Source organism: Pteropus alecto, unplaced genomic scaffold (genome assembly GCF_000325575.1).
Source record: "Pteropus alecto unplaced genomic scaffold, ASM32557v1 scaffold134, whole genome shotgun sequence".
NCBI classification, from domain to species: Eukaryota; Metazoa; Chordata; class Mammalia; order Chiroptera; family Pteropodidae; genus Pteropus; species Pteropus alecto.
The window spans coordinates 1,333,061-1,351,501 of NW_006436283.1; the positions used below are offsets into that span (position 1 = coordinate 1,333,061).

Here is an 18,441-nt window from a genome sequence, read left to right on the forward strand (position 1 = left end):
CCGCCGTTTGTCCCAGTGGCTCCCTTTCAGGCGAGGATGGGGACAGACTTTCTCATGCCACCTTCTGACCCATCCTCCGTAGCCCGTTTGTTCCCCGACACCTAGAACCACCGGGTCGAGCCCGGGAAGCTGGCTCGGCCCCGCTTCTCTGGCGCGGCAGACGGAGTCCTGTCAAGTTCCCAGACGGACATCCGGGCCACGAGACCAGGAAGCCTCCGGGGCGTTGTCCGTGTTCTTGAGACGCGGGGTCTTCCTGTGTCAGAGGCCCTGGATTGGCCTCGTGGGCACTGGCCTCGCACCCCCACCCTCTGCCCCCGGGGCCCTCACGAGGGGCATCGAAGCCGTGAATGAGACGGGAATCGAGCAGCTGCCCCGGCCACGCACGGTCCAGCAGAGTCCCCGCGGGGGCAGTGCCCACACTGCCGGCCCTGCCCTTTAGGCCCCAGAAGTTTAAAGTTCACTGCCAAGATCAAACTAAAACACGCTTTCCTTAAAAACCTGCACAAACCAGTTCAGAACATTGGGAAACGCAGGCTCCGGAGAGGATTTCCTGGTGCCGGCAGGGCACGTGAGGATACCGCACGGGCCCTGTCCCCACCCCCGGAGCCCTACCCTCTGAGCTGGCCCGTCCGCAGACCCAGAGCCGTGCTGTCGGCGGGCTGGGGACGCAGCCGAGGCGCACGTGCTCCCCACGCTGCAAGCCGGTGGCTGCACAAACCGGCCCACAGTGGACGTTTCCACTGCCAAGGGCACAGGAAGCACACGGTGCCGTGAGACCAGGCTGTGCCCCGAACCAGGTCCCCCAAAGAGCGTGAAAATCTCGGCCGTCAGCGACATCGCTGTCCTCTGACCCCGTACGTCCCGGTCTGGGATGACGGCTGAAGGTCCTGGGACCCCACCTCCTCCTTGGGCTCCGGGACCCCTCCCCTCCCGAGCTCAAAGGACAGCACGAGGCAGGGACATGGCCCCAGGCACACCCTGCCCAGAGCAGGACCTTCCTGCTGGCTCGTCAGTGCCGGCGGCACGGCCCCTGGGCCCACAGGGGAAGCTAAGCCCGAAAAGCCAGGTGTCAACAGCGGCTCCCACTCAGCCTTGCCAGAGCAAAGGGGGACACCGGGTACCACAGAGGGCAGCCCCGCCACATCCACCCGTGAGTCAGCAAACCCTGGAGCTGGGGGCCCGGCAGCGAGAGAGGGTTCGGGAGTAGAGACAGGGCGAGGGCCGCCAGGAGCAGGGACAGGAGACAGGCCACACGGGGACAGACCCATCAAACACGGAGGCCTGCAAGACAAGGCTGAGCCTTCTTCAGCCCACCCACCCCGTGTCTAGCCTTCGCGTTAAGAGGCCCACAGCGAGTCCCCTCCCTGCACACCTTCGGCTCTGGCCTTAACACGTGTGGTGCCCTCAGGGACCTCAAACCGGCTTCGAATCTTCAGGTTAAGAGAGGGACGCCGTCCACATGGCCGCGTCGTCCACGTGGCCGCGCCCTCCCAAGTGGAGGGGCCATGGCTGGGGCCAGCAGCACAGGTGCACACGCCGATGGAGGGAGGGGAAGATGGGCTCAGCGTTCAGAGGACCCCAGAGGCCACAGGGAGCCACTGGCAGCGGCAGCGAGACTGTCTGCTGCTTCTCTGGGCCTGACCAGCACAGGTGCGGCCCCGCCTCCCACTTGAACTCAACACGGCACCAGGCAGTCCCCTGAGGCACCAACGGCCCTGGGTGAACTGGTGGGAATGGCTCAGCCATCAAAAGGGCCGTGAGTCACGGGTTTGCAGAGTCCAACCTTCTCTGTGGCTTAAAGGACACACGGCACATGCCCCTGCCAGCCCGACCTGCCTGCCCTGCAGTGCGGCGAGACCACCATGAATACCCACCACCCGCCCGGCGCCGGGGTCCCGCACGGCGTTAGCTATATTCGCCTCAGCTCTGACACACGCACACACACGTACACACGCACAAGTGCTCACACACACACGCATGCTTCCTTCCCTGAACCCTTGGAGATTCAGCACCAAGCACAACAGCACGGTCCCCCTGCCTGACACTCAGGCCGCCCACGGTCCCGGGCGTCCCCGCACGCCCCCCGATGGCTGCCCTGCCCCAGGCCGCACACAGGTCTCCTGACGGTCAGTGCGTTTACGTGCACGACGTTTCACGAGGGTTCGACGCCAACCGCAGGGCGCGGATCACAAAGACCGACGTGCGGCGGCCCCGGAAGCGCTGCCCCCCAGCCTCTGACCTGGAGGGGCCCCTTGCGTGTTGCTTTCCCCCACGACGTTGACGTTTTTTAGGATTAGGCTGGTTTTCGTTGCTTTTTTTGGGTGAAAAGATAGTGTTCTCACAATCTGCAACTGACGTGACTGAGGAGGAGCTTGAATGCAGGGGGGCCGTTTAGAAGATGGGGGTCGGGGGCCTTGGGCCCTGGGGTTTGGCCACTGGCAGGCTGTTAGGGTGCAGGGCGGCCCACCCGAGGGCCCCTCCCTGGCCAGGACGCTGGACTCTGACCCCACGGGAGCCGCGACGGCCCCTCACGGGATTTGCAGTGACGTCGTCTTTAGTGTCAGAAAAGAACACGTTTCTGCTGAGGCACCGCAGGCCTGAGGCCGGGCGACGGCTCCCGGGGAGAAGCCCAGCGGCCTGAGCCGGCCACGAGTGACGGGGAAGCACACGGAAGCGGCGCAGGAGACGGGCAGATGGCTCCGAGGTGGCCAGCGAGACTCCCTGCGGGGCAGACCTGCGCGACGGGCGGGGGTGGCCGTGTGTCAGGCAGGGGACCAAGGTCACGGACACATCAGGCGGGGTGTCCGTGAGGCCATGACCCAGGCGGGACTTGGAGCAGGGCATCCGGGTGTCGCAGTGGGGAGACCCGTGCTTCTCGGCACAGAGGCCAGACTGACAAGTGTGAGTGCCGCAGAAAGAAGGGGCGTCTTGGTGGGGGGCAGACCCTGAGAACTCGCAGAGCCACGAGGCCTGATTGTAGGGGTGCTGAGAGAACCCCTCACTCCCGGATGAAGGTGGCCCAGGCCAGGGCCACCCGCCTCGCCGGTCGAGTCTGACAGCCTGGGAGGCGGGGGTGTGGGGTGGGGACGGCAGGGACCGCGGGAGTGGAACTCTGTGCTGCGGCCACCCCCGCCCTGCTGGGTCTGGGACCCCAGCTGCAGGGGAGGACCGCGGCGAGGAGCAGGCAGGCCCGGGGGGCCCCGCCCGGCGACCCGCCCGGAGACGCGGGGACGAGACCAGCACAGCCATGACTGCGCGGCTGTGAGCGGCGTGTGCGTGTGCACGCATGTGCACGCGTGTGCCGGGCTGGGGTGGGTGGGACTGCGGTGCTCTCCGCCGCCCTCAGGCACAGCTGTGCGGGGTCCTCGGCAGCCACAGACGGTGCCGGGGTCACGGACGAAGCATCTGTGCTTCCTGCAGAGACGTGACCTCCAGCCACCTCGGATCTGGCGGGCTCCTGGGGATGCACTGTCACGGCCAAGTGGCCGCAGAGGTCGAAACATTAATTTCTCAGGCATCTGTTACTCCAGGAGGGGCCGCCAGAGGTCGTGTTCCCTGCTTGTGGCACAGGGCCTCTGAGCCGAAGGGTCCGTCAACTACTTACACCTGGCTGGGAACACATCACCTTCTGGAACATTCTGAAGCACTCCCAACGCTTGTTCTATGACTCTGGTGGCTTCCCAAACAAAAGCCACCCTGAGAGCTAATGAGCGTGGGCCTGAGCAAGGGCAAATACAGAGCCCCACGATGGGAAGATGGACGGCGGGGGTGGGGGGCGCTGTGGGCAGGGCATGGGGACCACGGGACAAACATGAAGCTGGACAGTGTGAGGAAACCCAGCCGGGGGCCGGCCCCGCCCCCAGCCCCACCCACCCCGCCGTCCTCTCTGCTGGCCTCAGAGCTGCCAGCTCCTCCCAGGAAGAAAGAAGTAGGGGTCCTCTCAAAATGGAAGGTGGCAGGGGGTGGGGGACATGCAAGAGGGAATCCAATGATTGTATTTGCCACAGTGATGACCACAGACAGCGACCCTCCCTGGGGGGCTGCCCTACAGAACTGGACGGGAGGGCCCTCAGGGCCAACGTCGTGCCCATAGCTGGTACCTGGTGCCGGGGCTTTGGGGGACGAAGGAGAGGACGGGCCGGCCAGTGCAGTCACCACCCTTCCGGGCTGGCCGCCTCCCTGTCCCTGTGGTCCCCAGCCTACACCCCACCTCCCCTGGTCAGGCAGGCCCTGAGTCTGCTCAGAACCACCTCAGGCCGCCCTGGGTCTCCTGAGCCGGACCCGCACTTGGTCGCAGCCTCAGCGAGCCATCAGGCGTGCAGTCACACGGCCGGGGCACGAGGCTCCCAGGCCATCTGTCCAGAGTTGCTTCAAAGGGACTCGCCAACCAGAGGACACGGAGGACGGGGCTGAGCCCTGGAAGACACGTGGAGGCGGTGGCCCCGCGTCTGGTGGGGACTTTGGCTCATCGGCCGTCTTTCCTGACGGGCCCCAGGGCAGGCCATGGCTGAGCCGGGCCCACAGCAGCAGGCTTGGGGGAGGGCGGAGCGGGGCAGGCACCTCCCCCCTGCACCCCGGCCCCGCCCCCTCACCCACGCACTCGCCTCAGCACCCAGCACCCAGCAGCCCCAGCACCCAGCACCCAGCAGCCTCGTCGCTCTCACACACCGCGTCTCTCCTGCCTGACGCGACTTGCAAGACACGAGATGTGAACAGAGCAGTTTTTCTTCCTACGTTTCTACCCAAAGCAAGGGTGAGTGACGGAGGCCGCCTGGCAGAGCGAGCCCAGCGCCCGGCCACGGGATGCCACGTGCTCCGCAGGGCGGGCAGACCAGGCCTAAAGCCTGAAGCCGCACAGGCCCTGCTGCTCTCTCGGAGGGCGCAGGTGCCATGCCCCCCGCCCCAGGACACACCTGCTCTCCAGGGCACAGGAGCCGAACGAAGCCCCCTCCCCGGCCCAAAGGAGACCCCCCACCATGGGGAAGAGCTGCTGCCCACGCCTTTCCAAGGACCCTCCACTGTGAGCATGGGGGCCCTTGGTCATCCCACCCACTGGACTCCCCAGTTAACTCTCCGGGAAATCACCAGGCACCAACTTCCCCGAAATCTTCTAAGACACCAACAGGAACAGAGGCCACTTGAATAGAGCTGGTCGTCCGTACACCAGGTCGCTGTGGTGTAAGCGGTGCCTCCGATGTGCCCGCCCCACCCACCGACGCCGGGGACGCCAGGGGCGGCGGCAATGTGCCAGAGGCTCGTGAGCCCGCCCCTGTGCCCAGCCTGCAGCCACCGTTGTGCATGGGGACACTCTAGGGCTGCCGGCTCCTGCTGGACAACGGACAAGGGAGCAGCTCTGGTCCTCAGAGATGCCCGTGGGGCGGTCCGCCGACAGCGCCAAGAAACACTGGCAGCGGGGGGCCCTGGGACTGGGCAGCTAGGTGCTCAGGGCCAGGTGGCCGTGGTGGCAGAACTGTCCTCGTGCCTTCGTGCTCAAGGCCTTGGGCTTGAGGCCCAGCCGGGACATGCTGCCATAGGAAGGGCACGCCTTCTCGAGCCTCTTGCTACGTGCCAGGAAAACAGGACAGTCCCCACGGTGCCCAGTCTCCTCTTAAGAGAACCCGCAGACCTGGCTCTCAGAGACCCGATGCAGCTCCTCATCACTGGCGGGAACGCTCAAGTCGGCACCAGGGCTAAAGATGGCTGCTCGCTTCCTCCCAGGCACGACCCCCAGTCACCAGGCCAGAGGCCCCGTGGCCATCGGCCCATCCTTGGAAGAGACTAGGCCACCCACTGCTGTTCCCCATGATAGTCCGGCCCCAGAACAAGTCCCTGGACACCCAGAGGACATGCGCACGTGGCCAGCTAACACTCCTGCTGTGCCAGAGTCACCACAAGAACACGGTGGGACCACTTATCGATCCGTCTGGACAACCCGGCACCATCAGGGCAAGCAGAGCAGGCACGTGGGAGGCCCCGGGCAGGGACACCCTGCTGGGACACCCAGCCCCCAGCCCCTCCTCTCATTCAGCTCCCAGGCCTCGGTGGCCATGCTCGGCTGAGTGAACAGAGCCTAGGACAGAGTGGCTGTCCCCCCGCCACGGTTAGCTTCAACCTACTCAGCGTCCGAGCTGAGGACAGAGCCTCTGCAGAAAAGCCATCCAGAGTCGGGCCCCAGGAGGCCAGGAGCGTGGCCTCTCTCCCCAGGGCCCGGTGCCGGCTCACATGCCAGCCCCGCTCTTGGCAGCTGTCCCAGGGCACCGCCTCCAGGTCCTATGGAGGGGGCGGGGACAGCAGGGCAAGCGCTGGAGGCGTTGGCCGGGAGGGGCTCGAGGCAGGTTCAGCACTGGCTGCTCCTGACCGGCCAGCTGGTGGCCGCTAGGGGACGCTGGGGGTGCCCAGCGGAGGGGCTGGGACACCATCTCACTGCCCAGTGTGGGCGTTCTGACACGGGAGGGACCGTCGTGCAGCCAGACAACCTCCCAGCTCACAGGGAGCACAGGAGCCCACAGCACCATCTCGGAGCCGCCGCAGACAGCAGGACGCATCTGGAGACCGTCTCTGAGGCCCTGGGGTCACACGGCGAGAGCGTCAGCAGCACCACACACAGACGGCCATCCTGTGCCTCCGAGTGTGAGGCCCACCTGGGAGAGGCAGCGATGGCTGCAGGAAGGAGAGGAGGCACCGAGTCCCACAGGGCGCGTCCCCAAGGCGGGCCTGGGAACACTGGCCTCTGCTTGTCACTCGGGCAACCAGGTGTGGATGGCAGCCAACGCCAGAGGTGTTCAGCCCACACCTTGATCCAGTGACTCAGTGGCCAAACCCAGCCCAGTTTCAGGCACAGGGAGCTGCCTCCTTCCCGGGGGCACCCCGCCCACTGGCTGTGCCCCGCATGGAGCCCCTGCCCTCACGAGTGCAGGCACCCCAGATGGCTGCCTCTAGGCCCTGCAAGCACACACACGCCCCAGGATCCCGACCGAGGTGGGGAGCACGGCAGAGGCCTCAGGAGATGGCGAGGCCGGAACAGAGCAGCCGCTCAGCCACGCAGGTGGACAAGCCGGCCAGGGAGGGGACACACTCGGCCATGAGCGGAGGAAACAAAGCTCAAAAAAGGCTGTGCCACTCACTGCAATGAGAGTGGTGCCTTCTTAAAAAGTCTAGAACATTCCAGAGGCGCATGTAACCCCAGCCTCCCTGCTAAACCAGATGCAACCCTCTTCCTGCATGAGTGACCAGTGCAGAGCACCTGAGTCGCCCGCCCACTGGCCTGCGGCAGGACACTGGCCCAGGAGCCCTGGGGCCTTGGGCCTCTGGCTCCACCTCCCGCTTCCTCCGTCTCAGGCCCAGCCTGCCCCGTGCACAGTCTCCTGGGGAGAAAGGTAGGGCCTGCTCGGAGGTGGGACGTGCTCAGGTGTGCAGCGACCCTGGGGTACCGCAGACGGCGGAGCGTCAGTGGGATGCCCTGGACAGCTCCCGCCCTACACGGAGCAGCGTCCGTGGCTGGCACCTCCAGGAGCAGATGCCCGGCGCAGACGGATCGGAGGCGGGCCCGCTCCCTCATTAGCCCTGCAGGACAAAGGCGGCACCGAGCTTGCCTCAACACAGACCTGCGACACCGAAGGCAGGCGCTGGCGGCTGCTGGCGTGGGGATTAGCAGGCTGCGGAAGATTCCGGAACTCGACTCTCGGCAGTCCTGCACTCCCTGAGCAGCCCGCATATCAAAGCAGGTCTGTCCACCGCGGGAAGGAAGTCCGGAGATGACAGGCGGCGCCCTCTGCGAGGCTGCAGCACAGGCCGGCGGGACAAAGGCAGGGCGGCCGCGCAGCTCCGCGGGAGAGGGCGAAGGGCAGCCGGCTGCCGCCCACAGCTCCGGTGTCGCTGGCTCTGACCACCACAGGGACTGCCACAGTCTCTACTCCACGACCTGGGGGGTCCCCCGGAGCAGCCCCGTCTGCCTAGTGGGGGGAGGGGAGCGGGGAGGGGCACGCTGCCCTCCGTAGGATCAGCGTGTGGCTCCTACATCGTCCTCAGGGCTGTGGCTGAGCCTGACCGCCCCTTGGGGAGCTGCCGCCACCCCCTCCCGTGGGAGAGAAAAGGCAGGAAGAACCACAAAGGAAAGGCAGGGAGCGGCACAGAAACAGGGTGGACGGGAACGGCCGCCAGGGGCCACAGCCACAGGGAGTCAGGCCGGACAGAGCCCGCTTTGCTGGCGTGGAGACCAGGCCTCTGAAAAACAATCTCTGGTCCAAAGGACACAGCGCCCGGCCTCGGACGGGGTCAGCGCAAGCAGAGTGCCCCGACGCCGCCTCCAGGCCCGGCTGGAGCGCCACCTCCCCAGGAGCCACCCCAGGCCACCCCCTGGGGGCCCTGCTTCACCCCAGACAGCAGGAACACCGTGTCCCTTTGTCCCATCCTGGGGGATAAGGTCTAAGGAGAAGTGGTCAGAAATGAGCGGGCCCCAGGGCTGTGCACAGGGAGAACAGAGGAAACCAAACTCAGCGTGGGACAACGACTGCGGGACAGAGGACAAGTCGGCGCAGCAGGAGAACACGGCCACCCTCCCCTGCTTTACGCACTCGGACGCGGCCTGCACACACCCCAGCAGCCGCCATCCTGGGAGCAAGGGACACCTCTCACTGACCAACGAGCAGACGAAGTTACTGAAGATGGAACCAAGTTAGGGACCCGCATCCCCAGTCAGGGCTGACAGCTGCAGACACGGACCACACGCCAGGCGGAGGGAGCAGCGTGTCCCTGTCCAGGCACATCCAGGAACCAGCATGGCCCTGTCGGGGGCAGCCTTGGCAGGGGGCTCAGACAACCTTGAAGCAAGTGGTTAACGGGGCCAAGGAACTAAGACCGGCAGAAAAACTTGTCCTAAGCAAGTGACTGGGACACCTAAACCCCAATGACACTGTCCCATAGGACCAGCAGCTAAAGTGCCCTATGGACCCCCGTGCTCCACACCCTGGCCAAGAGCAAGGGACCCCAAATCTGAAATCACCAGGGCCTCACGGTGGGGAGACGTGAGAGGCTTGGAAGGGCCTGGGCGACCTCGCCCCTCTCCGCAGGTCACTGTGCAGGGCCCCTGTGGTACCCCGGCAGCCACGACACCCCGAGTCACGATAAACTGAAAACGATCTGGCCCAGTGGTGACCGAGATACTGGTCTTGGTTTTGATCTTCCCCCTAGGGGACGGCAGGGTCAGCCAAAAGGGCCCAGGCCACGAGGGAGGTGGCCTTGCAGGGTGGCACCAGCCCCTGGGCAGGACGTGAATCTGCTCCCACGGTGGCTGTCGTGGGAGGTCACCCTGTGGTGGGGCTCAGTGTCACGGTCCCATGGGCTCCTTCAGAGCAGAACCACCTGCCAGGAGTCACCTGACGACTGGCGGAGAGGAGAGCAGAGAAGCCCACTGTGCTCGTCACGTGACCTCGGCCATTCCGCAGCAGCGAAACGCACACGCCCCACTGGTACCCGCAGATGGGCCCGCCGCACAAGCCCGCCTCCCCGCAGCCCGTCCCCGGCCCCCTCCCTCGGGCCTCGCAGGCTCCCTGCCTCGTACTCATGGACGCATCCCTTGCTCCCGTCCGCACCCCTCCAGGTGGCCCCCCATTTCTCCTGACCCAGGGGTCACGGCTTAAACACTGTTACTCCTCCTGTGACCCACGGGAGGGGTGCTCTCTGCTCTCCAGCCTCCTGGGGACTCCCTCTGCAACACACCCAGGCAGTGTCAGGAAATTCCACAACATCCACCCAAAGACAAAGATGACAAAAGCCTCCAGAAAAAGAAAACAAACTCACATCAAAAAAACCAGCGTCTGAGCAGCAGCGAAGACCCCGGTGGCCAAGCCCTCCAAGCCACCAGCGAGCACCAGGTCACAAACGGACTTCCTGGCCTGCCGAGAAGCTGTTAAAGGGAAGGGCAATCTGACTGAGGGAATGAAACAGGGCCCCAAAAACACGGAACCCGGGAAACAGTCCTGGCATACAGAAGGCGAGCCGACCGGGAGGAGCAGTGGGTGGGGCTGCAGAAGGGCACACCCCAAAAGGAGGGGAGACAGCCAGGTGAGCTGGGGCACCGGGTGGCAGTGAGCTAATGACGGTGCACTGGACACACCACGAACAGAGCGGGGCGAGTGCTGACCCCGGAACGAGCCAAGTTATCAATGCAGCAATAAAACCCCCCGGACCACCACTCAACAGGAAGATCCACCAAGTGGGTTTCATTAAGATTAAACATCTTCGTTCTTCTGCAAACACAAAAATGAAAAAGCAAACCAGATTAAAGAAAAACATTTGCAAAATTCATCTGAGAGAACACGTCTGTCTAGAACACACGGGGAATCTCGATAGCTCAATAACGAGACGAAACTCAACAGGAGAGAGAGGAAAGTTTGCAGACACGTCGCTGGAGAGTTACACAAACGGGCAACGAGCCGCGAAAGACGCTCAACGCGGTTAGTTCGTGAGAGAAACGCCCCAAACTGGCAACACCTAAGTGTCCACGAGCGGAAGGCTGCACGCACGAGTGTCGGGTGCCTGCACCATGGGGCCGACTCCGCCCTAAGGCTGCCAGGTACGGCTTCCCGAACGATCACGCGGGTGAAAGCGTGTGGTCCACACCGCGTGAAACCGCACGTGGAAACTCTACGAAATGCCGGCCAGCTGCAGGGCGCGAAGCGGAAGCGTGTGGTCCACACCGCGTGACCCCGCACGTGGAAACTCTACGAAATGCCGGCCAGCTGCAGGGCGCGAAGCGGAGCGCTGGCCGCCTCGCCCGGGGGCGGGAAGGGGTGAGCAGGAGGAATTTCCGGGGGACCCTAGGAAAACGCAGAGCGGACGGGGCCTCGGCGGTGGGGGCACAGGGACCATTCATTCTCAGACCAGGGGCACGAGAGACACACGTCCACGTGCACTGTCAGTCCAGAGGTGGACACCCGACGGCCGCCACAGTGTGTGGACGGGCAAGCGTGGTCCCCCACGGAAGGAACGCAATGCTGACCGTGCGTGACACGGAGGAGCCCGGCAGCACCGGCAGTGAGCGCGGCCAGGTGCAGAGGTCACGACGGGCCAGCGTGCGGCCCACCCTGCGAGTTGTCCAGAGCAGGCACCAGAATGGGAAGCGACCATGGTGGGGACGGGGCTGCTTCTGGGGCACGGGCAGTGCTCTGGGACACCTGTGACCGGGCTGCGCGGGACTCATGGCCGGTCACACGGCCTGTGAGGGACGAGGCGGGGCTGCTGTGATGTGAGCAGCAGTGTTGCCTGGTCTCCGCCTCCGGTTCCTGACACCGAGCCTGAGTCCCTTGGACAGCCTCGGGTGCCAGGCATGTCTTCTGTTTTATGGCGGGGCCTCTGGGTGGCTCCTGGGTGGAGCTATCACCACAGACACCAGGCCATGATCGGGACTGGAACTTTCAGCTCCATGTGCTGGGGAGGAAACAGGGCTGGAGACTAAGTTAATGCCCAGTCATGGCCGCATGGGGAAGCCGCGCGCAAACTCCGGAACTCCGGGCTCGGGCAGTTCCAGGGGACAGAAGCTCCTGCACCCAGGATCCTCTCCGAGAGCTGAGCCCACCCTGCGCGGAGTCCGGCCTCGGTCACTGCCGCGGCCGGCCACATCCGCACAGCTTCCTGCCCCTGCTGCCCGCCCCCCGGCCACGTCCGCACAGCTTCCTGGCCCTGCTGCCCCCGCTCAGCCCGGCAGGCCCTGCGGTCGCGTCCGGCAGCACCACAGCGGCATCTTCACACTGCCTCATGGAAATCTGGACGCCGCGTGCTAGGGCAGCCACAGCCAGGAGGCCTGCCGGGAACAGCGCCGGGCCTCCGCGTCCCCGGTCACGGGCGTGGCAGCCACAGCAAAGCCCCGCAGTGGACAGGCCTGACTCCCGGCGTGGGACAGTGTGAGCAGGAGCCGGCAGCCGGGTGGCAAACCCTGGCCTGGCGCCATCGCCAGCGACACGGGGGCTGTGCCTAAGCCTGCTGACGCAACCCAGGCCTCCGGTGACGCAGTGGACCCTGACTTCTCTCTCGTGTTTCATGCACCTCGATCACCAAAGCACTGTGAGCTCGTCCCAGAAAACGTGCGAAACCAGAACCACAGGCAAAGCAGAAAGGAAGTCCCAGCCCGGGAATCCCACCGATCTGGGGTCCTGTCCTCCACTTGTCACGGGACGTGAGCACCCACAGTGTATTTTTACAAAACCAGTCCCACCAGACTAAGGCGTCCTTGTCACTCACTTTCATACCAAAACCGCCTGTGTCGTTCAGTGCCATCACCTAAGCCCAACTTTTAAAATGGCTCCCGTCAGCCACTCAAGTTTCGGCATGAACACCTGTGAATGTGGCTCTGTCTCGTCTCTTCACCTGGCTGGGCTGCTCAGGATGATGAAGCCACCAGAATCAGCTCCCAGCAGCACCCAAGGCTGCCAGGGACCCTGCTCAGCAGAGCACATCCCTTACAACACTTGCCAGCGCTGAGGGGTGTCGTCATTTTAGAAGATCTTTCCTCATTTGACAGCTAAAACCTGATCCCAAAGCACAGGCAGACCAAACACGGGCCTGGAACCCAGGCCTGCCGGGTGCACTGGGGACTTCAGGGACCAGGCTCTTACCGAGCTCCTTGGAGCCCTGGCTCTCGCTGGCCAGCTCACCCATCTTCACCAGAGCGTCGAAATAGCCTTTGGCCGCGTAGGTGACACCTGAGGGAGGAAACAGAGGGTTACTTTCCCACTAGGGACTGAGCAGACCCCAGCGCCGTGGTCCGGCCGAACATGCTTCAGTCTGGGCCGGGCCTGACCCCGTCCCTGTGGCCCCCCTCGTCCCCATGTGAGCGCTCCCTCCTCCTGAGGACGCAGTACACGTGCAGGTACAGAGCTGCTCAGGTCCAAGTGCCGTGCCGACCCCTGGTGCCTGGCGAGTCGAGGTAGGGAGCCGCTGAGGGTAATTCAGGGGACAAAGGCCACCTGGGGAGACACCCAGTAACTCACAGGTCCCCGGCAGACCTGCAGCGAGAACCTATCCCACCGTCCCTGGTCACAGCGAGACTCGTAGCTGGAAGTGAGTCACGCTGCTCAGAGCTGCTAAAGTCACCACTGCCGGTGGGGACGGAAAGGAGGGCTTCACACCACTTCCCACGGGGACACGTTATCTAATCACAAGCGGCCAGGCTTCTCACGGGACTTGGAAAGCTCAGTGCCGCTGAATCTCAGCCTGGCGCCTGCTGCCTGGGTTGTGCTTCCTCCTCGGGGGACGGGGGACCCTCTCAGGAGCCGGGTGGCACCAGACCAACACCCTCAGCTGAGCGGGGCCCCGGCACAGTAGTTTCTCCCGTTTCTACGGAAGCCCGTTGGGGGCTCGCGGCTGGGCACGCTGTCAAACTGCACTAGGCGGTCCCCAGTCAGCCCCATGCTCGTTCTGCAGCCCAGAGCACGAGCAGGCTCCGTGCCCCGGTGGGCTGATGGGTCTGCGTGGAGGGGTCGGCTCCCGAAAACGAGCCGGAAAAGGCCAAACTTGGCGTAAGTCTGGTGCTGGGGAGGCTGAGTGCAGCTGAGGTGATGCTGATAACAGGGCCGGCTGAGCTCTGTCCCCTGGGACGATCCAGGAAAACAGGCAGAGAGAGGGAACCTCTGATTTTCTAGAGTCCCCCGGAGCGCCTTGGGGACCCGGGTGGGGGTGGGAGGCCCAGAGGAACCTGTGCCTCACATCGAAGAGCTGGGCACACATGGGGCTGCAGCCCTCTGGGGCTCCCCGCCGCCTCGGCTCAGAGATGTCTTCGGTCCATCAACACCGCAGAGAACACGCGTGCACCCATCCTGGGGACTGCGGGGGCAAGAGGCCTGACACAGGACCCAGACGGCCAAGGACTCTGCCGTCACCTCCCAGTGGGGACAGAGGCCACCACCGCCGCCTGGGACCCGCCGTTGTCACTGAAATCCTATAGGCTGGGTCTCGGCTCGAGGATGGACAGAACCTGTGTCTAGAGGAGCCTCCTGGCTCTCTTGGGACCTCACAGGCCTGTGGGGGTGCTCGGGACAGCAGAGCAGGGTGCTGCAGGCGCACCACCACGTGCAGCGCAGGGGCCGCCACCCTCGCGCAGGACGGGGAGGCTCTGCTCACAAGGATGCTGTAGTTCAAACCTGCCTGCTGGCCTGGAGAGACTGGTCAAGGGCACAGCGTCCCCACCGTGGCCGGCCCAGATGCACCCGCGGCCCTGCTGTAGTGCCCAGCTGGACAGGTGGGGTCTCAAGCTGCGCCACCCAGCGCCCCTCTGCGAGCTGCAGTTTGCTCGCCAGGCCGTGCTGCAGGCCCCAACCCCAAAGCCACCATGGGCCGCAGCCACGTCACCTAAACCACGATCCTACAGCCTCAAAAAGACACCCCATCCCCTCGTCTCAGGGCCCGTGGGCACACGGAACCCAGACCCCACGCTCTTGCCACGCTGCAGGACGTTCCATCCCCGTCATCGCAGGGACAGACGTCAGGGCTCACTGGCCGGCAGGGCTCAGCGCCTGCGCCCGCCCGTGGACGTTCCCGGGACGGAACGTCCCCCGCCCTGGGCCCCACGGCGCCTCACCTGCCAGAGCTTTCTCGTAGTTCTTTCCCATGGCGATGAAGGTCCGCAGGCTGGGGTTGAACTGCTCCATGATGGTCTGGGACAGAGCAGAGAGCACGTCAGTGGCCGTGAGGACGACACGCAAGAGAGGCGTCACCTCCCAGGGGCCACAGGCCCGCCTCCTGAGCCCAACCCCCACTGTGGCCTTGGACGCCCTTGGGCAAATAACCTTTCCGCATCTGGGCCATGGGGCCGAGGCTAGAACTGCTGTGGTGGGCTTCGCAGCCCGTGCAGCGGCCGTGTGCGGGGACGTGGGGCAGCGCGTGGCATACAGTGGCTCGCGGATGTGTGGCGACGGAGGCGCCTGGCCCGTCTGGCAGGGCTGAGTCATCCGAGGAAGGCCCTCCCGCCCACCACACAGCCAGACGCGCAGCCCTGCCCCCGGCCGCCACGGCCCTCACGTGACACGTCGGCGAGCGGTGAGCGCGCCCTGGCTGATGAGCGCCCCACGGCCGGATCCGCAAACGCCACGCTCTGAGCGATCCCCCCCCCGCCCCGGCTCTGTGCCCAGTGGCCCGACATCTCGGTGTCAGAATCAGCAGCTCTGAGACTGAACGAATTAGATTTCGCTTCGAAGGCCAAATAAATGTTTTAATTACGAGGCATAAAAACAGGCACACAAACAAGAGCCAACCGCGCATTCCCCGGGGAGCCCACACCGACTGCCGGCCGCCAACCGCAGCCAGGGAGCCGCCAGGGGGAGGCCCACGGAGAAGCCCGGCTCAGCCACATCGCGCGTCCTCAGGCCTGTCAGACGACCGGTCTTCCTCAAGGACACGAGGGAAGACCCTGGGGAGACCCTGGGTGCGTCTCGTGAGCAGAGACTGGAGGCAGGGGGCCGTCAGAGCTGCTCGGTGGCCTGAGGGGGTGAAGGCAGGAGCGAGAGGGGCCACCCTGCTCGTCCTGAACATGAAGGGCCACGGGGCGGACGGGGCGTGAGGGGTGGGGCAGGGTGCCAGGCACTGATCGAGGGACCAGACCTTCCGGTGGGGGACCTGGACACACCACAACTAGAGAGTTCCTGGGACTTGGGGGGGGGACGTCGCATAGCAGCAGCCGGATAGGAGGATGGGCACCCAGGAGGACTCCAAGCTCGGGAGGCCAGGCCTGGGGTCATCCACCCAAGGCTCACACATGGCCAGGCCGAGTTTGGGCCGCAACGTCCTGGCTGCCACCCAGACCCCGTCAGGGCAGAGCGCGCCAGGGTTGACACCTGCTCGGTGGGAACGAACAGAGGCCAGGCCGAGCCCGCTGAGGGTGGTCCAGCCCTGAGACCCGCGTCCGGGGCTGTGTGCACCTGTGTGTGCAGCTTCAGCAGGTCTCTCCCTGTGGGACAGACACGGGTCTGAGACGCTGCCCCAGAGAGTGGCCATTTGGGGGCCTGAACTCCAGAACACTCCCCCACTCGGAACAGGAAGCCCCATCACAGCTCGCCCTCTGAGCCCTGCTGGCATCCCCGGTGACAGCAGGAAACAGGCCGACCAAGGGGCTCACGGTGGCGGCCCACTCACACCCTCCCCGTGACACTTGGGGACAGCTGCCAAGTTTCACTTCCTTAGTGCGGTGGCTGAGCTCACGCACAAGGAATGTGGAGGCAAGTGGGCAGGACAGCCACCGGGCTGCCAGCCCGGCTACCTGGGCAGGGCGCCGCCACCGCTCCACTGAGGAGCGGGTGGCCAGGACCCTGGGCCGGCCACAGGGGCTGCTGTCTTCCTGGAGGCTGACACTCCAGGCAGAGTCAGTTCTGCCCTCCGGCCAGGAGTGCACAAACGCAGAGGGCACGCCCTGTGGAAGCCTGGGCTGGGGCTCACCCAGCGGTCCCCCGGTCACTCCACAGACAGTGCCCAGCGGTCCCCCGGTCACTCCACAGACTGCAAGCTGGTGGTCTCCGCCTGCGGGCACCCACGGCCTCAAGGCGCCAGGCTCGCACCTGTCATGGTAGGGCCCCAGCCAGCTATGGGGTGAACGGGGTGCTGCAGGACCCCACGGCCGAGACCACGCCCCGAGCCGGGACTGAAAGCCCACGCAGCCGCGAGCAGGTTTTCTTCCGGCTCTGCCAGCTGCGCTGCGAACCGCGGCGTCTGCCCTGGCGGCGGCGCGTGACCGCTCAGTTCCGCTGGCTGCTCCCCGGCCAAGCCCCACGTCTGGCGCTGGCACTTCCCTACGCAGTCACTGACAACGCGACATTCATACGGGACGTGGCGGGGGCCCGGTGGTGCTGGTGCTGCGAGGGGCTCCCTCCCGGACACCCCTGCAGAATACCCAGTGCGAGGGACCAGGATGAGGAGAGGTCTGTGCCAGAGACGGGTCAAGCCCAGGTGTGGCTGGTTCACAGCCCCCCCCAACCCGGGACATCACAAAGCTGCAGGTCCCTGCTGCCCCGGGAGTGACAGGGGCCCAGGCCTCAACCGCATCTCCATGGCAGGGGCGCCCGACCCCCGCCTGGCCCGGGACCCCAGCTGGGCGTGTCCACAGGAGCCAGTGGGAGAGCTGAGTGCAGCCACCCTGCTGGCCGTCCTCCCGCAGGACCCCACCCGGCCGCGAGCCCCAGGAGACCTTCCTGCCTGGCCAGCTCCTGACCACACCCTGGCCAGCGACAGCCATTTTGATTTACTTTGGTCACAGGTCTGCTGGGACAAACAGCCGCGGGGAGCCCCTCCCGCCCAGGGCCTGTGTCCTGCGCGGCGCTGGCTGGCTCCTGTGTGTTCCTGGGCTCACGTCCCAGCCATGGTCCCTCCGGCTCTTCCTGGTGGGGCTTCCACAAGGAGTGAAGTTTGTTTCAGAGGCACAGGTGAGGCCGTGCCTTCTGCGACCCTGCTGCCCCTCTGCGGCAGAGGACAGATGGGTGGTGTGCCTGCCTGCACCCTGGGTGCGCACGGGGCGGGTGTGTGTGTGTGTGTGTGGGTGTGTGTGTGTGGGGGGGGTGGTGTGTGTGGGTGGCCAAGCCAGTCACACGTTCTGTCTCCGCATTCCACATCTGGAAGAACAAACTTAAAGGCACAATGATGCCAGAACCCCACCCAGCTGCCTGGAGAGGGGGTGGCCTTGGTATGCCTGCCTGCACCCTGGGTGTGCACGGGGCGGGTGTGTGTGTGTGTGTGTGGGTGTGTGTGTGTGGGGGGGGTGGTGTGTGTGGGTGGCCAAGCCAGTCACACGTTCTGTCTCCGCATTCCACATCTGGAAGAACAAACTTAAAGGCACAATGATGCCAGAACCCCACCCAGCTGCCTGGAGAGGGGGTGGCCTTCACCCCCTGCCCCCGTCACCCTGATCCGCCCTGAACCGGTCTGTGTGGGTCCCTGCCCCATTTTACAGACCTGGCCTGGGGAGGTGACAGCTTGCCCGCTCGTTCCTGGTGGAGCCGCAGGCGGCCGCACAGCTAGGCCCGTCCCTCTCTCCACGTGGGCCCCAGCGCTGTCCCGTGGGCCACCGAGGCTGCAGGTCAGGGCCTGGTGCTGCCGACCTGCCCTGGGCACTGAGGAGCCAGGTCCCAGCGGCGTCAGAACAAGGGTGAGGGCTGCGCAGCGTGCGCCCTGCCCTGTGCCAGGGAAGTTGGAAGCCATCTTCGGGGGGGGGGGGGGGGGGCCTACTGCAGCCCCCCATGAGAAGAACTGACCAGCTCGGGCCCTGAACAGAGATCGCGCTACCACCTCCACACTGAAACGTCTGTTCTGGGGACCTTCTTAACACAATAAAACTGACTCCAGGAGTTCGGTGAGTGCTGGGAGGGCTTCCCGGAGGAGACAGACCTTGCCTTGAGCTGGATTTCACTTGGTTAGACCCACAGAAAAGATTCTGCTAGCGCTTATTTAGCAAATGAGTGGACGTGA

The 18,441-nt window shown here is 65.1% G+C and overlaps 1 protein-coding gene across 1 annotated transcript in view; it reads right to left on the bottom strand.

The window, feature by feature from the left end:
• BAIAP2 (BAI1 associated protein 2) overlaps positions 1-18,189 on the bottom strand; it is a 41,547-nt gene extending 23,358 nt beyond the window's left edge. The window contains exons 1-3 of the mRNA XM_025047103.1: positions 17,929-18,189; positions 14,573-14,648; positions 12,612-12,698 (exon numbers count right to left, since the gene is read on the bottom strand). Coding sequence (XP_024902871.1) covers positions 12,612-12,698; positions 14,573-14,648; positions 17,929-18,174 — 409 coding nt within the window. The 5' untranslated portion in view covers positions 18,175-18,189. The remainder of the gene's footprint in view (positions 1-12,611; positions 12,699-14,572; positions 14,649-17,928) is intronic.
• Between the last annotated feature and the right edge of the window lie 252 nt (positions 18,190-18,441).